This window comes from Hydra viridissima, unplaced genomic scaffold (genome assembly GCF_058129835.1).
Source record: "Hydra viridissima isolate aposymbiotic clone 2 unplaced genomic scaffold, HvirCarnegie_v1 scaffold_1, whole genome shotgun sequence".
Lineage (NCBI taxonomy): Eukaryota > Metazoa > Cnidaria > Hydrozoa > Anthoathecata > Hydridae > Hydra > Hydra viridissima.
The window spans coordinates 5855631-5872076 of NW_028324300.1; the positions used below are offsets into that span (position 1 = coordinate 5855631).

The window sequence follows — 16446 nt, forward strand, 5'->3', positions numbered from 1 at the left end:
TTTGTTTTACACTCATATTTAAGGGAAAGGTTATCCAAAGTGTCTTTAACTTTTTTGATCCATAAAACATTTGACTTTTTTTAAAAAGTTTAATTCTTGCAGAGACTAACAATAGAGCAAGATTTCAATACCTAGTTCTTTTATTTTTTCTCTTTTCCTTTGCTCTCCAAGGACCACCCATTGTTTATGGGATTTTCCAGAACCAAAATGGCTACTTTTAATGGTCATAAGATTTTCTTGAAGCCATTGGTATTCTTTTTCTTTAAAAGAATCATTTTTTCTACCACATTGTTTTAGTTTTTTTCTTCACTTTTGAATTAAATCTATCTAAAGTAGCATTAATTTATGCTCTATTTGCTAATTTCTTCAGTTTTATTTGATTTCGTTAAGTAAATCCTTCCAAATTCGTAAATTATCCACTCCTAATTCACGTATATTCGGGATAAGATCTAACCTTTTTGTTGTTGTTGTTTTTAAAATCATTAAAATATATCAGAAACATTTTTGAGTACTTTATGTTATTTTTCACTTTACACTGTTTAACATTGTATGTTATAACTTCTTTGACAATTATCACATGACGTTCCATATAATGTTTAAGTAAATAATGTTACTTGTATATTATACAGGAAATACTGAAGTTGTTAAGTAATGCTATTTCAAATATCTAGCACTTCTTGAATAGTAAATCGTTATTCAAATTAAAACATTTTAACAAATTTCTAAGTAGCATATGATGATAAAAATATGTTTCTTGAAACTATATTTGATATGTTGAAACAAGTCATACAAGTAAAAAAACTCAAATTCAAGAAATACAAATGTCAATTAGTCCATAAAAACCTTGTTTTCCGCCATTTTCATTTATTTTGATGTAATAAACCACTGTTAAAAAATGGCGGAAGACAAGGTTTTTATGGGTTCATTGACATTTGTATTGCTTCAAAAAATATATAAAGTTATAAGATTATCTTCAAAATAAATATAGACTTTAATTTAGATTAAAAGTTCTCCATTTTTACTAAATAAAAATCTCTCATTTTTTAGATTTCTTTGAAAATAATATTAAATTTTTTAATTTCTTTTAACCATAAAAAGGTAAAATATAAGTTTTATTAAAATACTGCTTTTACTTTTTAAATAAATGATCATTCTAATTTAATATTATTTAAAAAAGGGCGCTATATTTATCAAAAAATTGTGAGGGGTTTAGTACCATTTTTGTTGTTGTTTTGAATCACTGTGCGTCATTTCTGGCTGGCAAAAAATTTTCTTCGCTGCGAAAGCGCGAGTTAGATATCTAGTTAATATAATTGATCTGTCTCGTAACGTTTCGTAATTATCCGGGACACAGTTTTTAAATTCCGAGAAAAAATTTATGTCCCGATTTATATTTTTATTCCGGGATAATTGTTTCCTTTGTCTCGTTATTTTTTTCCGGGAAATTTCTCGTCTCGTTACGCTTTTCCCGGTTCATTTCGAGAAAACGATTCCGAGACGCAGACCCTTAACCAACGCACAGTGACTCAGAACGATTAAAAAACGGTAAAAATTAAATAAAATTTGACATATACCGTAAATCAATAATGTTATATATCAAAATAATAATTTTTCGGTCAAAGATTTCAAATTTGTTAATAAATTTTTTTTTTATGCGTAGCTTTAACGCGTATAACGCGCGCTTACGCGCGTTTAAGGTGACTATACGCGTACAAAAAAATTTTTTTTCAAGTTTTAGAATCTTCAAGACAAACACATTATCTTGATATATTACTCTACTTGATATTTTTATAAAAATGGTTTTTAAAGAAGATTGATACATAGAGAAAAAAAAACTGTATTTTATTACATTCATTCTATTATTTCCATTACAATTAATTTAATAGCTTCATCTGGTAACGGTTTTCCTCGATAGCTCTTATGTTTTCTAAAAGATATGCTTGATACTTTTGGATCTGATCTTACTAGAAGGTAGTGCATCTGATTCATCATTGTGTTTAACCTTGATATTTTTGCCGTGTGCTTCAGTCTAGAATTTCTTATCTGTTTATTTAAACTCTCCAGTGCATCTTCCGAATATACCCCGATTGGCAAAGATAATTTATATGATATGGAAGAACTATGAAGCAGCAGTTTATGTACAGTGGGAGAAATAACATACCAGTCGTACAAACTCACTTTACGTTTAGCTGTTTCAGTGCAGTATAAATCTAATTCATTGATATTAAGCATCGGCGTTACCGCACCATCGGTAAAAATGCGTAAAAATGCGTAAATTTGCGTAAAATGCGTAAAATTGCGTAAAAATGCGTAAATCTGCGTAAAAAGCATAAAAATGCGTAATTACCGCGGTAATTTTGCGTAAAAAAGCGTAATACGCAAGTTTACCGCATTTATCACTTTTTACCGCATTTATCACATTTTACCGTTTTTATCACTTTTTACCGCCTTTCACCACGATTTACCGCATTTTATCACAATTTACCGCCTTTTTTGCTGATTACCGAAAAACTAAAAAAGATATTTTAAATTGCTTTTTGTATATCTATTAGTAAATATTACATTTACAGTTTTAAAGAAACAAGTTATTAATAAAAAAATTAATCATCAGATATATCATCATCTGTCTCTTATAAAATATTTGCAAGCTCAGATGCTCTGTACTTTTTTTTCTCATTCCCCTATTCGACTTCACTACATTAACTAATTTTGCTTTTTGGCTAGTACTGCTACTACTTTGTCTTTGTTGAAGTGTCATTGCAATAAACAAATAACAGACTTTGAGTTTTGTCTTCACCTAGAGTTCCTTTATACCCTTTTTGTTGAGCTAGAGTCCTTGACACTTTTGAGTGTCTAACTGTAACTATTGTTGCTCTTTAATTTCAGGACCAGTTTCAGTTTGACTTTGTAATCTTCCCTGTTTTTGAGTCTTCTCAGTTGGTGGTGTGATATGTGGTAACTTATATGGCTCTTCTTCACAAGTTTTTTCCCAACCTTTGAGGTTAGAAGGAACCTTTGTGTACTTTTGACTTAAAAAAAACTAACATGCTGGTGTTTTCTGGTTTTGCATTATGCCTAAAAGCTGTACCAGCAGAAGTCACAGGTATAACCAAGTAACTTCTGGTCAGACCAGCTAGCAAAGATGACTTATTTTTATCTTGCTTCCAATATTGAAAAGTATCCACATTCCTTTCGGGTAAGGCTATTGTCTGATACTTTTCACATTTAAACATCAAGGGTGGCTTGAGCTTTGATTGGGTTTATTGTAAAGTCCCAGGGCGCTCGCTGAAATCTGCCTCCTTTCTTTCAAAAACTCAAGGTCCACTGGATCAATAGATTTGTCAAGGTCTGATGTTTTTAGCGAAGTATAATCATCAACCAATGACTCATAGAACTGGATTGTGGTTGGGTATTTGTCAACCAATTCCTTGATGGCAGTTTCCCTCCCTTCTTCACTGTTTGCTATATTTTTAAGTGTATATCATCTATAATATGGGTGCAGAAGTGAACCCACATTATAGTATTTGACTCTAATGCCATCATTTGATAGATTTTTCTTAAATTCTTCCATGAAGTTGTGTAGGCACTCTGCAACTTGAGGGTCACGCTCTTCATCCTCATTTACGGTTCTTTTGCAAAGCAAGTGGAGAACTTATATGTCTTTTTGAACTTTATGCATGGTCACCTGTTTTTCAGAAGACCGGGAATAAGAGCATTCCTTACATTCTATCAGAAACGTTAAAATGTTGCAAATCCTCTTATGGTACTGGACTTATCAGCCTCTTTATTTTCATTATCAGCTTATTACATCTTGTAAAAAGATAGTGGATGGCAGAATCTGAAAGAAAATAGCCGAGTTATAAATGTTAAAAAGGATGCAAATTACAATGTTTCAATAGTAGATAGTTCATAAAAAATAAATACATGAACCACAAGACACATTGATGTGTTTTGAGTAATTCAAATTTTCGTGCATTTTACCGCATTTACGCAAAATTACTGAGATTTAAATATACTAAACTACAGTAAGAGTAAAACACTTACTTTAAGTGAACTTTAACTCCACTGGTGCTACCTTAAGACAGCTTAATCATTTTTTTGCACTTATTGCACTTAGCAAATCCTGATTTCTTGCCAGAGCCAGAGATGTTATCCTCTTCTCTGTCATGCTTGGTAAAATAATTCCAAAGTTTCTTGAAGATGGTTTGATTTGGCAGTGGTTTTGGTGTACTAATCAGATCACTGAAGCAAGAACTTTGAGACTGGTAGTCTTTTTTGACATTAATCAAGCTTATATAGGAGACTAATTTAATTTTAGAAGGTAATTAATTATTTAACAACTACCTGACTTTATAAAAACAAAGTAATTTTTTATCATAATAATTACCGCTTTTACTAACTTTTATCACAATTTACCGAAATTACCGATTTTTACCGCTTTTACGCAGTTTTACCGTATTTACGCAATTTTACCGTTTTTACGCATTTTTTCGCAATTTTACCAATTTTACGCATTTTTACGCAATTTTACCGTCTTCTGTAATAAGAAAACGTAAAAAATGCGTAATACGCAATTTTACCGTATGCGGTAAAAATGCGTATTACGCATTTTATCGCATTTTACCGCAATTTACCGAATTTTTTTTACCGCCGATGCGGTAACGCCGATGCTTAATTGATATTAATAGGATATCCACAAGATATGGTTATGAGAATATTATGCAATCTTTCAATTATATCACAAACAACTTTAGTGATTTCAGAAAAAACTTTACTATTTTTAAATGCTATTCTGGCAGTATTGCCGTCATTGGTATTTCCAAACCCAGTTTTAGGCATGTCAACATATAAGCTTAACCGTTCTCTGAAGAGTACCTGAATCTCTTTTTTTTTTAAGTCTACAGATAATTTTTCCTCAATTATTTTTGGCTTATACTTTTCAATTTCAATTTTATAACTTAAATGAAGAACAAATTCCAAGCATTTTATCCAGCAATGCAAAGCTGAAATTCCAAGCCCCAAGGCTGACTCATTCTCAGTTTTTGCTTTTAATAAATAAATATTGTTCATTTCGTTGGGTTTAGCATTGCAAACATTGCAGGATTGAGTGGATTTTGTCTTTGTAAGTGCGTTAACACGTTCGTTGCCGAGCTATTTTAAGCTATGCGTTATTTGCCGAACCATAATGTTTACTATGGTTAATTTTTGCCGAGGCTGTTTTACGTGGTTTCATTCTCATTGCCAAGGCTACATATCAACATTTCATTAAAAAAAATATTTTTAATCTGAAATAATTCTATAGTATCTTTTATTCTGAATATAACTGACAAAAAAAAAAAGCACTACGAGTATTCTCGTAGCTTGTCAATGGAGAAGGAATTTTTTTCTCCAGTGCCGAAGTACTCGTAACACCGTAATGAGTATAACTCATTGCGGTGACTACATCTTTTCGAGATGTTATTGAGAACTTGAAAGTTGTAATTAAGAAACGTAAGATGTAATTGAAAAATACAACATGTAATTTAGAAGTCGCAATATGTAATTTAGAAGTCGCAATATGTAATTAAGAAACACAACATGCACTTAAGATAGTTTAAATGCAATTGAGAAACCCAACATGTAAATAAGAAATTGCAATATGTAGTTTGAAATATATATTATATTTTCTCAATAACAACTTTCATCTTCTAAATTACACCTTAGGTTTCTTAATTATAACTTTCATCTTCTAAACTACATCTTACGTTTCTTAATTGCATCTTCCATGTTCTAAATTACTTAATGCGACTTCTAAATTATGTGTTGTATTTCTCAATTATATCTTACGTTTCTTAACTGCAACTTTCAAGTTCTCACTTACATCTTGAAAAGGTGTAGTAATGTACCTTATTTGATACATTATCATTATAGTGTTTCAATTTTTTTGCACATGCACATTGGCAGTTATCATGAGTAAAAAAGGTAATTTATATTTTGTTTTCTTAATTCTAAATCGTTGTGTTTTTTAGACTAGAAGCTAAAATATATTTGATAACTACATTATACTGTATGTTATTAAAAATGTGAAAAAAAATTTGAAGTACACAATAAGATGTTTTTTAATACATTAAAAAACATTTTAGTGTGCACTTCGAATTTTTTACACAGTATAGGGTAAGGTTGCTAATATTGTACCGATGCCTATATTGTACTTTTAACATAACTCGTTATTTTTACAACCCACAAAAAATTTTTTAACTTGTTTTTTATCTTTGCTGAATGAAATTAAGTAGTCAACTGCTTTTTTTTGTCATCCAACTTCATTAAGCCCAGAATAAGCTCTTGTTGGTTTTTTATTGAAGATTTCTTATTTTAGGTATTTATGGCTAAGCGTATTTCACTAAAAAAAGCAGAAGATATGATTTGTTAAGTGTACTTATGTTAAAGCATAATTTATCTAAATTTAAAATAAATACTTAGAATTTTAAAAATCTTATTTTTAGTTGTCAAATTTTTTAATTAATTGAATGTCAGATTAGTTGCGTAAATTGTACCTCAAGGCATGTCCTAAATTGTACCGACGCAACCATTCTGACCGCTAAAAAAAACGCGTGTAAAGTTTAACAAAACCCTTTTGAGATTTCAATTAGAGAAATATCCATACTTACAATACGAACTTCACCACTTAAACAAAAAAAATAAAAATTTTAGTATTACTCTTGTATTGACAAGCAGTCCTTAAAAAGATGAACTCTCTAGTTCAGTTTTACCAATATGTCAAGGCTGGTGTCAATATGGCTGTGCAGGTGTTAATCAAAAACAGACACAATATATCTGAAACTTTTGCCAAAAATAATATTTTTATGTATTTTTTTTACAATATTTAGTGTGGTTGTTTTTAAAACAGATATAGTATATATTGTTTTACATTATTTAGTATAACTTTCTTAGCTACCTTCCTCCTCTATTCTAATCTTAGCTAACCCATTGGTAAACATACAATTTAAATAAAACTTGTGCCATATGTGGTGATACCTGTTTTTGGATCAATTAAGAGTACAATTAAGGATCTATTTTCCTTAATTGTACTCTTAGCGCTATTTTTTTAATTTGATTCTTCGAGACTTAACGCTTTTTAAATTTTGAGTTTTTTAAACATCTTTACAACAAACAATCCCTAAATTATGAAATCCTATTGAAAATCCATGTTTTCACTCAGTAGCTTACCTACATTCTTTAGTTTTGTCTTAGGGGGTACAATATTGGCAACCTTACCCTACTAATTAATGTGTTTTATAGATGAGTAATTTCTTTTTTATAAATAGATAACTTATAAATTTATCTATCTCCTATTAGCTCACCACAGATATTCCACAATTGGAACAGCACATATGATAATGGAAGATTGTGAGGATAGTGAAGATGATAATACTAAAGATTCGGATTCATTTTTCGCTTATACTACTACTTCTTCGAGCTTGACTGCATCAGAATCAGGTTCTGAAGATAATAACACTGAAGAAAGTGATGACAATCAGTACACAGAAGTTCATCTAGCAGCCACTGCAGAAGATTTTTTAATGCCGCCGAAAAGAGCTAGAACAACGGGTGGTCCATCTAGAAATTCAAACCAATGGAAAGATGAGCCGACCCGGCAAACATAAGACGTCTTAAGACCGTCTTATTCAGGTCTTTAAATGGTCTTGTCTTCGGTTGACGTCTTCAAGATGTCTTCAAGACGTCTTTTAAAAGACTGTAGCGTCGTGTAAAATTGCTTGTCTTCGTAAGACGTCTTCAAGACGTCTTTTAAAAGACTATAGCGTCGTGTAAAATTGCTTGTCTTCGTAAGACGTTTTGAAGACGTCTTTTAAAAGACTGTATCGTAGTGTAAAATCGCTCGTCTTCGTAAGACGTCTTAAAGACGTCTTTATTTTTCGAATAATTCTACCAAACAAAAAGACGTCTTTTAGTCGTCTTAAAGACGTTTTTAAAAAGACTTTCGGCGTGAATAAACTTATAAGTTTATAAGTTAAAACTTTTAAAACGAGATAAAACTTTTTATGAAAAATTTCACATCTTTAAAAGACACTATAGTGTCTTTTAAAGATGTGAAATTTTTCATAAAAAGTTTTATCTCGACTAATGTTAATTCTCTAAATCATTATTCTAGCAAAAGGTTTTATATAGTAATCATTATGGAAACTGAAAATAGAATGAAGCGTCGTCGCTTGAATAAAAGTATGTTGAATTTTATAATGACATTTGAAGATGAAGATATTAATGATAGTACATCGAATTTGAATACTGAATTTAATGCTTCTCAGGCTGAGCCTGAAAATCCTTGTAAAGCCCTAAATAATGTTTTTAAAGAAGAAAACAATAAGTCTTCGAGTTGTAATTATGAGAATTTTGAATGTTGTAATGCAGCACCACTTTTGACAACAGAAACATTATCAGAAGATTTAGCAATGTGGTCTTCGAAAAGCAAAATTTCTCAAAACCAATTAAACGAGCTTTTGAGTATTCTTAAAAAACATGGTCATTCAGAGTTACCAAAAGATGCAAGAACGCTTTTAAAACCCTCTAAAGTTGTTACAGTAGATAGGAAGTGTGGTGGAACTTATGCTTACTTTACTATTGCTGATGGCATAAATAATTTTTTGAATTTAAAAAATGATTCTCAATGTACTGGGTTATCTATTACTATTAATGTTGATGGGCTACCTCTTTTCAAATCTTCTAATCTTCAATTATGGCCAATACTTGGTCTTATAGAGAACTATATTTTTATCATCGCACTTTTCTGTGGTGATGGTAAACCAGACTGCTTGGATGGTTTTCTTAATGATTTTCTCAAAGAATCTTTATTGTTAAGTGGTGAAGGTTTATACTATAATGATAAAAAAATTGATGTTACACTTAAAGCATTCATATGTGATGCACCTTTTCACTCTTTTCTTAAATGTATACAAAGTCATACAGGGTATTACTCCTGTGAACGATGCCAAGTTAAGGGATTTTATGAAGAGCATAGAGTGGTTTATATTGATAACAACCCATCAACTCCAAGATTAACTGAAGAGTTTAATTCCTTTTTGTATACTGATCATCAGAAATCTCTTACTCCTTTAGCTCAACTTAAAATATCTTGTGTTTCTGATTTTATTTTGGATTACATGCACATGGTTTGTCTTGGTGTAGTAAGACGTATACTTACTTTTTTAAAGTCTGGTCCAAAACATTGTAGACTTTCAAATGGCCAAATAAAAAAAAATATCTGATAATCTATTAAGCTTACGTGGTATGATGACATCTGAATTTGCTCGACAACCACGTTCCCTTTTAGAGTTAGATCAGTGGAAAGCAACAGAGTTCAGACAATTTATCTTATACACTGGTCCCTTAGTTTTAAAGGGTGTTGTTAGTAAAGAAATTTATAATCATTTTCTAACATTGCATGTTGCAATGGTAATTCTCTTAAATGAAGACAGTGAATTTAGGAAACATTATCTTGCTTTTGCTAGAGAACTCATTGATTATTTTGTTATCAACTCAAAACATTTATATACAAATTCATTCTGTGTTTACAATGTTCACTGTTTACTTCATATTTGTGATGATGTTGTTAAATTTGATTGTTCACTAAATGACATATCTTGTTTTCCCTTTGAAAATTATATGCAGACATTAAAGAAAGCAGTAAAAAACTCAAAGAGTCCTGTTGTTCAAATAGCCAAGCAATATCAAAGTATACAATCTTTGTTAAATACAAAATCTCGAAAACTAAAAGTTTCAGTGAAGCTGAATAATTCATGTTTTTACATAGGAGAAAATCAATTTTGTTTTGTTGATGAGAAATTATCATCTGGATTTTTTAAATGTAGAATATTTAGACTTGATTTACAAAATGATTTATATACACAACCTATTCAGTCTAAAACCTTTCAAATTTTCTTCATACCAAGTATTGATGAAATTGGAGTTAAGTTTGTTGAGTTAAAAATGGAAAGTCTTTGCCGAAAGGTTGTTGTTCTACCTTGGAAGGGAGGTCTTGCATGCTTTCCTTTATTGCATAATATAGAACATTAATTGAAAGGTTTTTAAAGTCAAATTTCTTTTGATTAAATATTTTATATTTATTATGTTTTACTAATTTGCATCCTGTATCCAAAGTTTGATATATATATATATATATATATATATATATATATATATATATATATATATATATATATATATATATATATATATATATATATATATATATATATATATATATAATGATTTATTTTTAACTTTATTTTTCCATTTTATTTGTTTTTTACAGTTTATATTTTTGTATAAAAAGATAATTTTTAATTGAAATTATCTATAAAAAAATAAATATATAAAAAAAATTATATTATCAACAAAAGCCTAATAATAAGTTGGAATAACAGAAATAAGTAGCAATAACAAAAGACAACTGTCTTTTAATTTAAAAAACTTATCTAAGAGATTTAATTTTCTATAAAATTGTTTCATTTCTTTATTATTTAGAAAATTTATTAAAACTACCTTTTTAATAGTTAGTGATGAAGTAAAATATCTTAAAAATATAAAATATTAAACAGATTTATTTAAACTGCCTGCACAGTTATTTTAACGCTGTTTTTAATTCCTTTTTTCGTTTTATTTGTCTGTTTTTTCAGACAAATTAGTGCTCTTCCTTGTCATTATCACCATAATTATTAACCTAATGATTTTTTTTGTTCCTTTTCATTCCTTTATAAGTTTTTTAAATTAAAAAACAGTTGTCTTTTGTTATTGCTACTTATTTCTGTTATTCCAACTTAATATAAGGCTTTTGTTTATATTTTAAATTTTTTATTTTTTTTTTCATGATTTAGTTTTACACCATGATTTGGGCAAGAGCTGTTTGGATAGAGAACTTTGAGGAAATAGAAGATGTTGTTCCTAGAAGGTGGATAGATACTGATAAAAAAATATTATTCTGGCCTGCAGGTGTATCTTATCATAGAGCTGTTAAAGATGAATTGGATGTGGATGAGACATGGGACAAATATAATCTTGTTAAAATCAAATTTGAGAGTGGTATGAAATATATATATATATATATTGTAGCTCTTATAAATCCAATATAAACATCAAATATTTTGCCATCATATATGTGCTGGCAAAATATCTGATTTTTATATTGGATTTATAAGAGTTTTGATTCTTTTAGATAATATGGAAGAACTAAAAGAATATTGTTACACCACACCAACAGAGGAAGAAGATGAAATAGATATTTGTGTTTCCAAAGATACCTTTAAAGGGAAAGGTAATGTTAATGGTATAATTACATTTAATTATTTTTATGTTAATTATTTATTTTTATTTGTTTAATGTCAAATCTATATTGTAAATTAATATGTTTGTATAAATACTAAAAAAAAAAAAAAAATAAAACTATTATGTTTTAGAGTTACCTGACTTTCCTTTGCCTCTGCCAGTTTTTAAATCTGTGTTGAAAAAACCATTAAAAAGATCTTTTGACTCTAATTTGTCATCTGGATCTACTTTCAAACAATCTAATCTGTGTTCTGGTACACTTTGTCTCTTAATTTTCAATTTTTTCAAAATTAGAATTTATATATTTTTAACTTACACTATTACTGAATTCTTATTTTTAGCTGAAACTTTTTTACCTCTACATTCAACTACAGAGGAACAATCACCTTCATATTCTGGTGCACTATGTATGTATTACTTTTGAATTTTCTACTATATTTTTTGTTCATTAAAGTTGGAATATTCTTTTATTGTTAACTTTATCTTTGCCTCACTTATTTTTACCTTCACAATCAACTGAAATGGAACAATCAAATTTTTTTTTATATATAATTTTTTTTTATAGGCTCTAAACTAAAAAATTGTATGTTCTCCCTCCTCTTACCCATCAACTTTTGTGGTCATGAGGAGCTAAAGCCTAAAATAAGAAAAAAATGTATTAATAATAACAAAGTACCAAAAATTTTTAAAAAAATTTGTTGCAGATTAAAAAAGTAACTTTTTATTATTTATATGTATAATTTTTTTTTGCTTTAGTTATACCTCATACATCAGAACCAAACAAAAAGCTTCAGAGAACAGACATACAAGAAAAAACCATGATTGAAGCGCTTGGACCTGAGAAGTTACTCAAAAATAAGTTTCCTATGGAAGTTGGAAGTAAGCTCTTTAACATTTACTTGATTTTTTTATTTGGAGTAAGTAAAATGTGGAGAATGTTTGTACTCACATTTGGATTTTTTTTTAGGTATAAGAATAATACTTGTAAACAATTTTGAAAATGTATTAATAAATGTTTTGCATTCTGTATATTTCTTTTTTCATTTTCTTCATATAATTTAGAATACCAACACATGATATTCAAGATGGTTTCAAAGGTTCTTGAAAACCAGGAGCTTATTTTAGCTATAAACAAACAACCCAATAGTAATTTTGCAATCAAGAAATTAGACACTATTGCAGAGTATGAGGATTTTATCAAAAGTTTAGAGGATGATTGTGTTCGACTTGATTTGGTAAATCTTTATCCATATGTAAAACTTTATATTCCATATAAATTAAAAGTGAAAATAAATATTTTTTTATAATTATTTTGCCAAACTTTTATTTAGGTTAAACAGCTCAGTTTTTTAGGTGCAGAAGATTTTAAACAACTGACAAGATTGGTCATGAATAGGTTCTTTTATTACATTTTGCATAGCAATCATTTTTCGTGTTTGTGGTAAATATATTTTTTATGTATAGTAATTATGGAAATCAATAATTATAAATTGTTTAATATTTTTCATATATTTTATCATTTATTCGATATGTTTTTTAGATTATTTACAAATAACCTGTTGACACAGTTCAACTTAAAAGGTTCTGGTGGAAAGGTTGGTTTATTATCAACTAAACTGTATGACTTAATAGAAGGTAATCTAAAATAGGTTTAAATTATTCAACTTTTATTTTAGTTAAAAATCTATGTTAAGTTAAATTTATTTCCAATATATTTGATAAATATTTCCTACATGATTAATTTGATTTTTAGAAGTTATAAAAAGAAGATTTGAAAAGGTTTCAAATGCTGAAATTAAACAGCAAATTGGACGTTATTGTAAAAATGCTCCTTCACGGCAAAAAACAAAATAAAAAAATATTCTTTTTTATTGTTATATATTGTATATATATTATATGTTGTATAAATTGTTAAATAGAAAGATACTTGGTAACAATCCAACTAACTGTATTATATGTGCCTTTTTAAATTATTTGCGTTGTTTTTTTTTTTAAATAATTTTCTTTTTCTTCTTTAATAATGTTTCTAAAAAACAAAGTAAGAACTTGAACTTGCTTAATAGTGTTTTTAATGTTGTTAATACCCATTATTATCGGTAGTAGCAACCTAAATATACCATTAATACAACACAGTTTTCTTAAAATATAATTAAAGAAATCTTTAGGCCGTCTTCAGTAAGACGTCTTTGCGACGGACAATGGGGACCTTTTTAAGACATCTTTAAGACGTCTCTTTTTCGATCTTGAAAAGACGTAATTAAGACGACTAAAAGGCGTCTTATGTGTGCTGGTTATATTCAGTAAACCGTCTTGAATAAAGCGTCTTTAATCCGTCTTAGACAAGACGTTTTTAAGATGTCTTCAGTAAGACGTCTTTAAACAGTCTTGAGTAAGACGTCTTTTCGACGGACAACTAAGACCTTTTTAAGACATCTTTAAGACGTCTTTTTCGATCTTGAAAAGACGTCTTTAATACGACTAAAAGACGTCTTTTTGTTTGCTGGGGAATATTGTAAAACAAATTCAATTTACTGCCAATCCTGGTTTGAAGATATACATGGAGAGCAAGAAACCATTAGATTTCTTTAGACTATTTGTTACAGAAGAGCTTATAAATACTATGGTAGTTGAAACTAATCGCTACGCAACGCAAGAAATAAATAAGCAGCGTCCCCTCAGAAGAAGCTCACGTTTTAAAGATTGGAAACCAATAAATTCAGAAGATATGCGGCAGTTCCTTGGAGTTCTTCTTCATATGGGGTGTGTCAAAATGCCATCTTTAGAACACTATTGGTCTAGGAACAGTCTCTATAGATTTCCCTTATTTTCTAGAATAATGTCACGAAATAAATTCCAACTAATATTACGGTTTTGGCATTTCATTAACAATGAGGATTCGGGTAGTGGACGCTTGTGTAAAATTATTGGACTTCTCGATCACTTAAATAATGCAATGGATAACATCTATTGTCCTAATAAAAATATATCAATCGATGAGTCAATGATGCTTTGGAAGGGACGTCTTGTATTCAGGCAGTATGTGAAAAATAAAAGACATAAGTATGGTATCAAGTTCTATGAGCTTTGCGAATCAGATGGTATTGTACTAAAAGTAAAAATCTACTCTGGCGAAACAACTCTCGATAAACATTTGTTGGGTCAAACGGGACCTATTGTTTTAGATTTAATGGAAAAGTGTCTGGGAAAAGGTTATCACCTATACAGCGATAGCTTTTACAGTTCCTTTGAATTAACAAAGCACATGATAAATCAAAAAACATATATTTGTGGTACTTTAAGAACTGACAGAAAGTCAAATCCAAAAGAGTGTACAAAAGCAAAACTGAAACAGGGAGACGTTATAAGCAGGAGCAGAGAGGGTGAAGTGGTTGCTAGATGGAAAGACAAAAGAGGCGTGCTAATGATTAGCATTGCATTCGTTGCAAATGATTCAAGTGAAAAACAGAAGAGGAGAGAAGAAAATGAAACCCAACGTTATTAAAGATTACAATCAATATATGTTAGGAGTAGATAGGGCGGAACAAATGGTATCATATTATGATTGCCTAAGAAAGACAATCAGATGGTATAAAAAAGTAGCACTTCATCTCTTTGATACTTTTTTGTTTAATGCTTACTGTCTAAACAGCAATTATGGGGTAGATCAAACAATTTCCTTGCTTAAGTTTAGAGAATTAGTTGTTACTGATTTATTAGGTGAACGTTTGAATGAAATTGTGCCTCGTATTACCAATAATAGCTTCCACTACTTGCCTTCAATACCAACGAATGAAAAGAAAAAATTCTCAACCAAACCATGTCGAGTCTGATCTAAAATAAAACGTAAAGAAACACGATATGAATGTGCTGTTTGTGAAAATAGACCTCCGTTATGTATCAGCGAATGTTTCAGAACGTATCATTCAGCAGAATAGGTTTGCACTTAAATTTTCATGAAATAAAATTAAATAAATATCAATGTTTTATTTTTATCTGTTTAAAGCTATTTCTGTATTTATCCGCATTTAAATTAGGTTCCCTGGATTTTTAAAATAAAAACTTGAATGTAATATTTTCTGAAACCAAATGTGAAGCTAAGAAAAGAAAAAAAAAAAAAAGAGCAGACAAAGCCAGTAATGCACATATGTTATTTGAAATAAGTTAGTATAACTACGAGTATTCTCGTACATGGCAAAAAAATGACTTTAACTTACTACGAGTATACTCGTAGTTGGCAAATAAATGACGCCAACTTACTACGAGTATACTCGTAATTGGCAGCGAAAGTGTTAACTACTCTATTATCAAACATTGTAAGATCAACTCTATAGCTGATATTAAAGGTCACCTTTCTTTCTGCAATATAAAAAGCTTTGCAAAACGTCTTTAAGGTATTTATTTGATTTTTTAGATCTGATTCTTCTTCTCTGGATAAAATTGGACTCTCTTTTTTATATTGTAGATGAAGAGGTCTACAAAAGTGACAACTTAAAGGATTTCCAATTTTCCAAATTTCGCCATCTTCTACTTTGAGCAATAAAGACACAAAAGCTGTACTAAAAAGATTTTCTTCACTCTTAAGTTCTATACTTGTGATGCTTGTCTCAAAGTATTTCTGTTTATAAATACTTTGGCTTGATGCTCCATCAAAACCAATCTTTCCATATAAAACTCCAAATATTTCGTTACCTTGACCACAATTAGGCACATCAATCATTTCAGTTATTCTACTCACAGTGTGATCTAACATGCTTTTAAGAGTACACTTTGCAGAAATTTCAGAAAAATGTATATTCTCAGGATTGCATTTCAATTTTTCCACGAAAATATTGTGCAAGGTAGGATAAATATAATGTTCATAAACTGGCTTTAACAATTGTCAAATTCTTACATCCTGTAATAACACTATATTACTAAGTAACTTTATATTACAGGAGCTACTGAAGTTGTTCAGTTAAGCTTTTTCAAACATGTTGAGCTTATCAAATAATAAATACTTTCAAAAATGGCGGAAAACAAAGTTTTTAAGTGTTTATCAGCATTTGTATTTCTTTAATAACTTCCAATACCGCAGGAGACCGCAGTAATCCCTTTATAATTTAAAAGTAGAAATGTTAATTAACTAGAAAA

At 29.3% G+C, this 16446-nt stretch overlaps 2 protein-coding genes across 4 annotated transcripts; both read left to right on the top strand.

Annotated features, from left to right (window-relative positions):
- The first annotated feature begins 8107 nt into the window (after positions 1-8107).
- Positions 8108-13210, top strand: LOC149893053 (uncharacterized). Of its 3 annotated transcripts, none has more exons than XM_090075283.1 (10): positions 8108-8217; positions 10869-11073; positions 11207-11305; positions 11448-11570; positions 11658-11723; positions 12073-12195; positions 12379-12551; positions 12648-12712; positions 12857-12951; positions 13070-13210. In XM_090075283.1, the coding sequence occupies exons 2-10, from the start codon at positions 10878-10880 to the stop codon at positions 13168-13170; spliced, it is 1041 nt and encodes a 346-aa protein (XP_089931409.1). In that variant the 5' UTR covers positions 8108-8217; positions 10869-10877; the 3' UTR covers positions 13171-13210. The 3 variants fall into 3 exon arrangements, with proteins under 3 accessions (XP_089931409.1, XP_089931411.1, XP_089931410.1); XM_090075284.1 differs by lacking the exon at positions 8108-8217 and adding an exon at positions 9951-10075; XM_090075285.1 differs by lacking the exons at positions 8108-8217; positions 11448-11570 and adding an exon at positions 9374-10075.
- LOC149893054 (uncharacterized) lies at positions 8175-9260 on the top strand. Its single transcript, XM_090075281.1, has one exon. It carries the CDS (start codon positions 8175-8177, stop codon positions 9258-9260), a length of 1086 nt encoding a protein of 361 aa, XP_089931407.1.
- Positions 13211-16446: the final 3236 nt, after the last annotated feature.

Excerpts from the sequence above, each read along its gene's own strand:
- LOC149893054 (XM_090075281.1), top strand. The coding sequence starts at position 8,175 with ATGGAAACTGAAAATAGAATGAAGCGTCGTCGCTTGAATAAAAGTATG.
- LOC149893053 (XM_090075283.1), top strand. The coding sequence starts at position 10,878 with ATGATTTGGGCAAGAGCTGTTTGGATAGAGAACTTTGAGGAAATAGAA. Across the intron at positions 12,196-12,378 it reads GTTTCCTATGGAAGTTGGAA|AATACCAACACATGATATTC; the intron begins GTAAGCTCTTTA and ends CATATAATTTAG. Across the intron at positions 12,952-13,069 it reads ACTGTATGACTTAATAGAAG|AAGTTATAAAAAGAAGATTT; the intron begins GTAATCTAAAAT and ends TTTGATTTTTAG.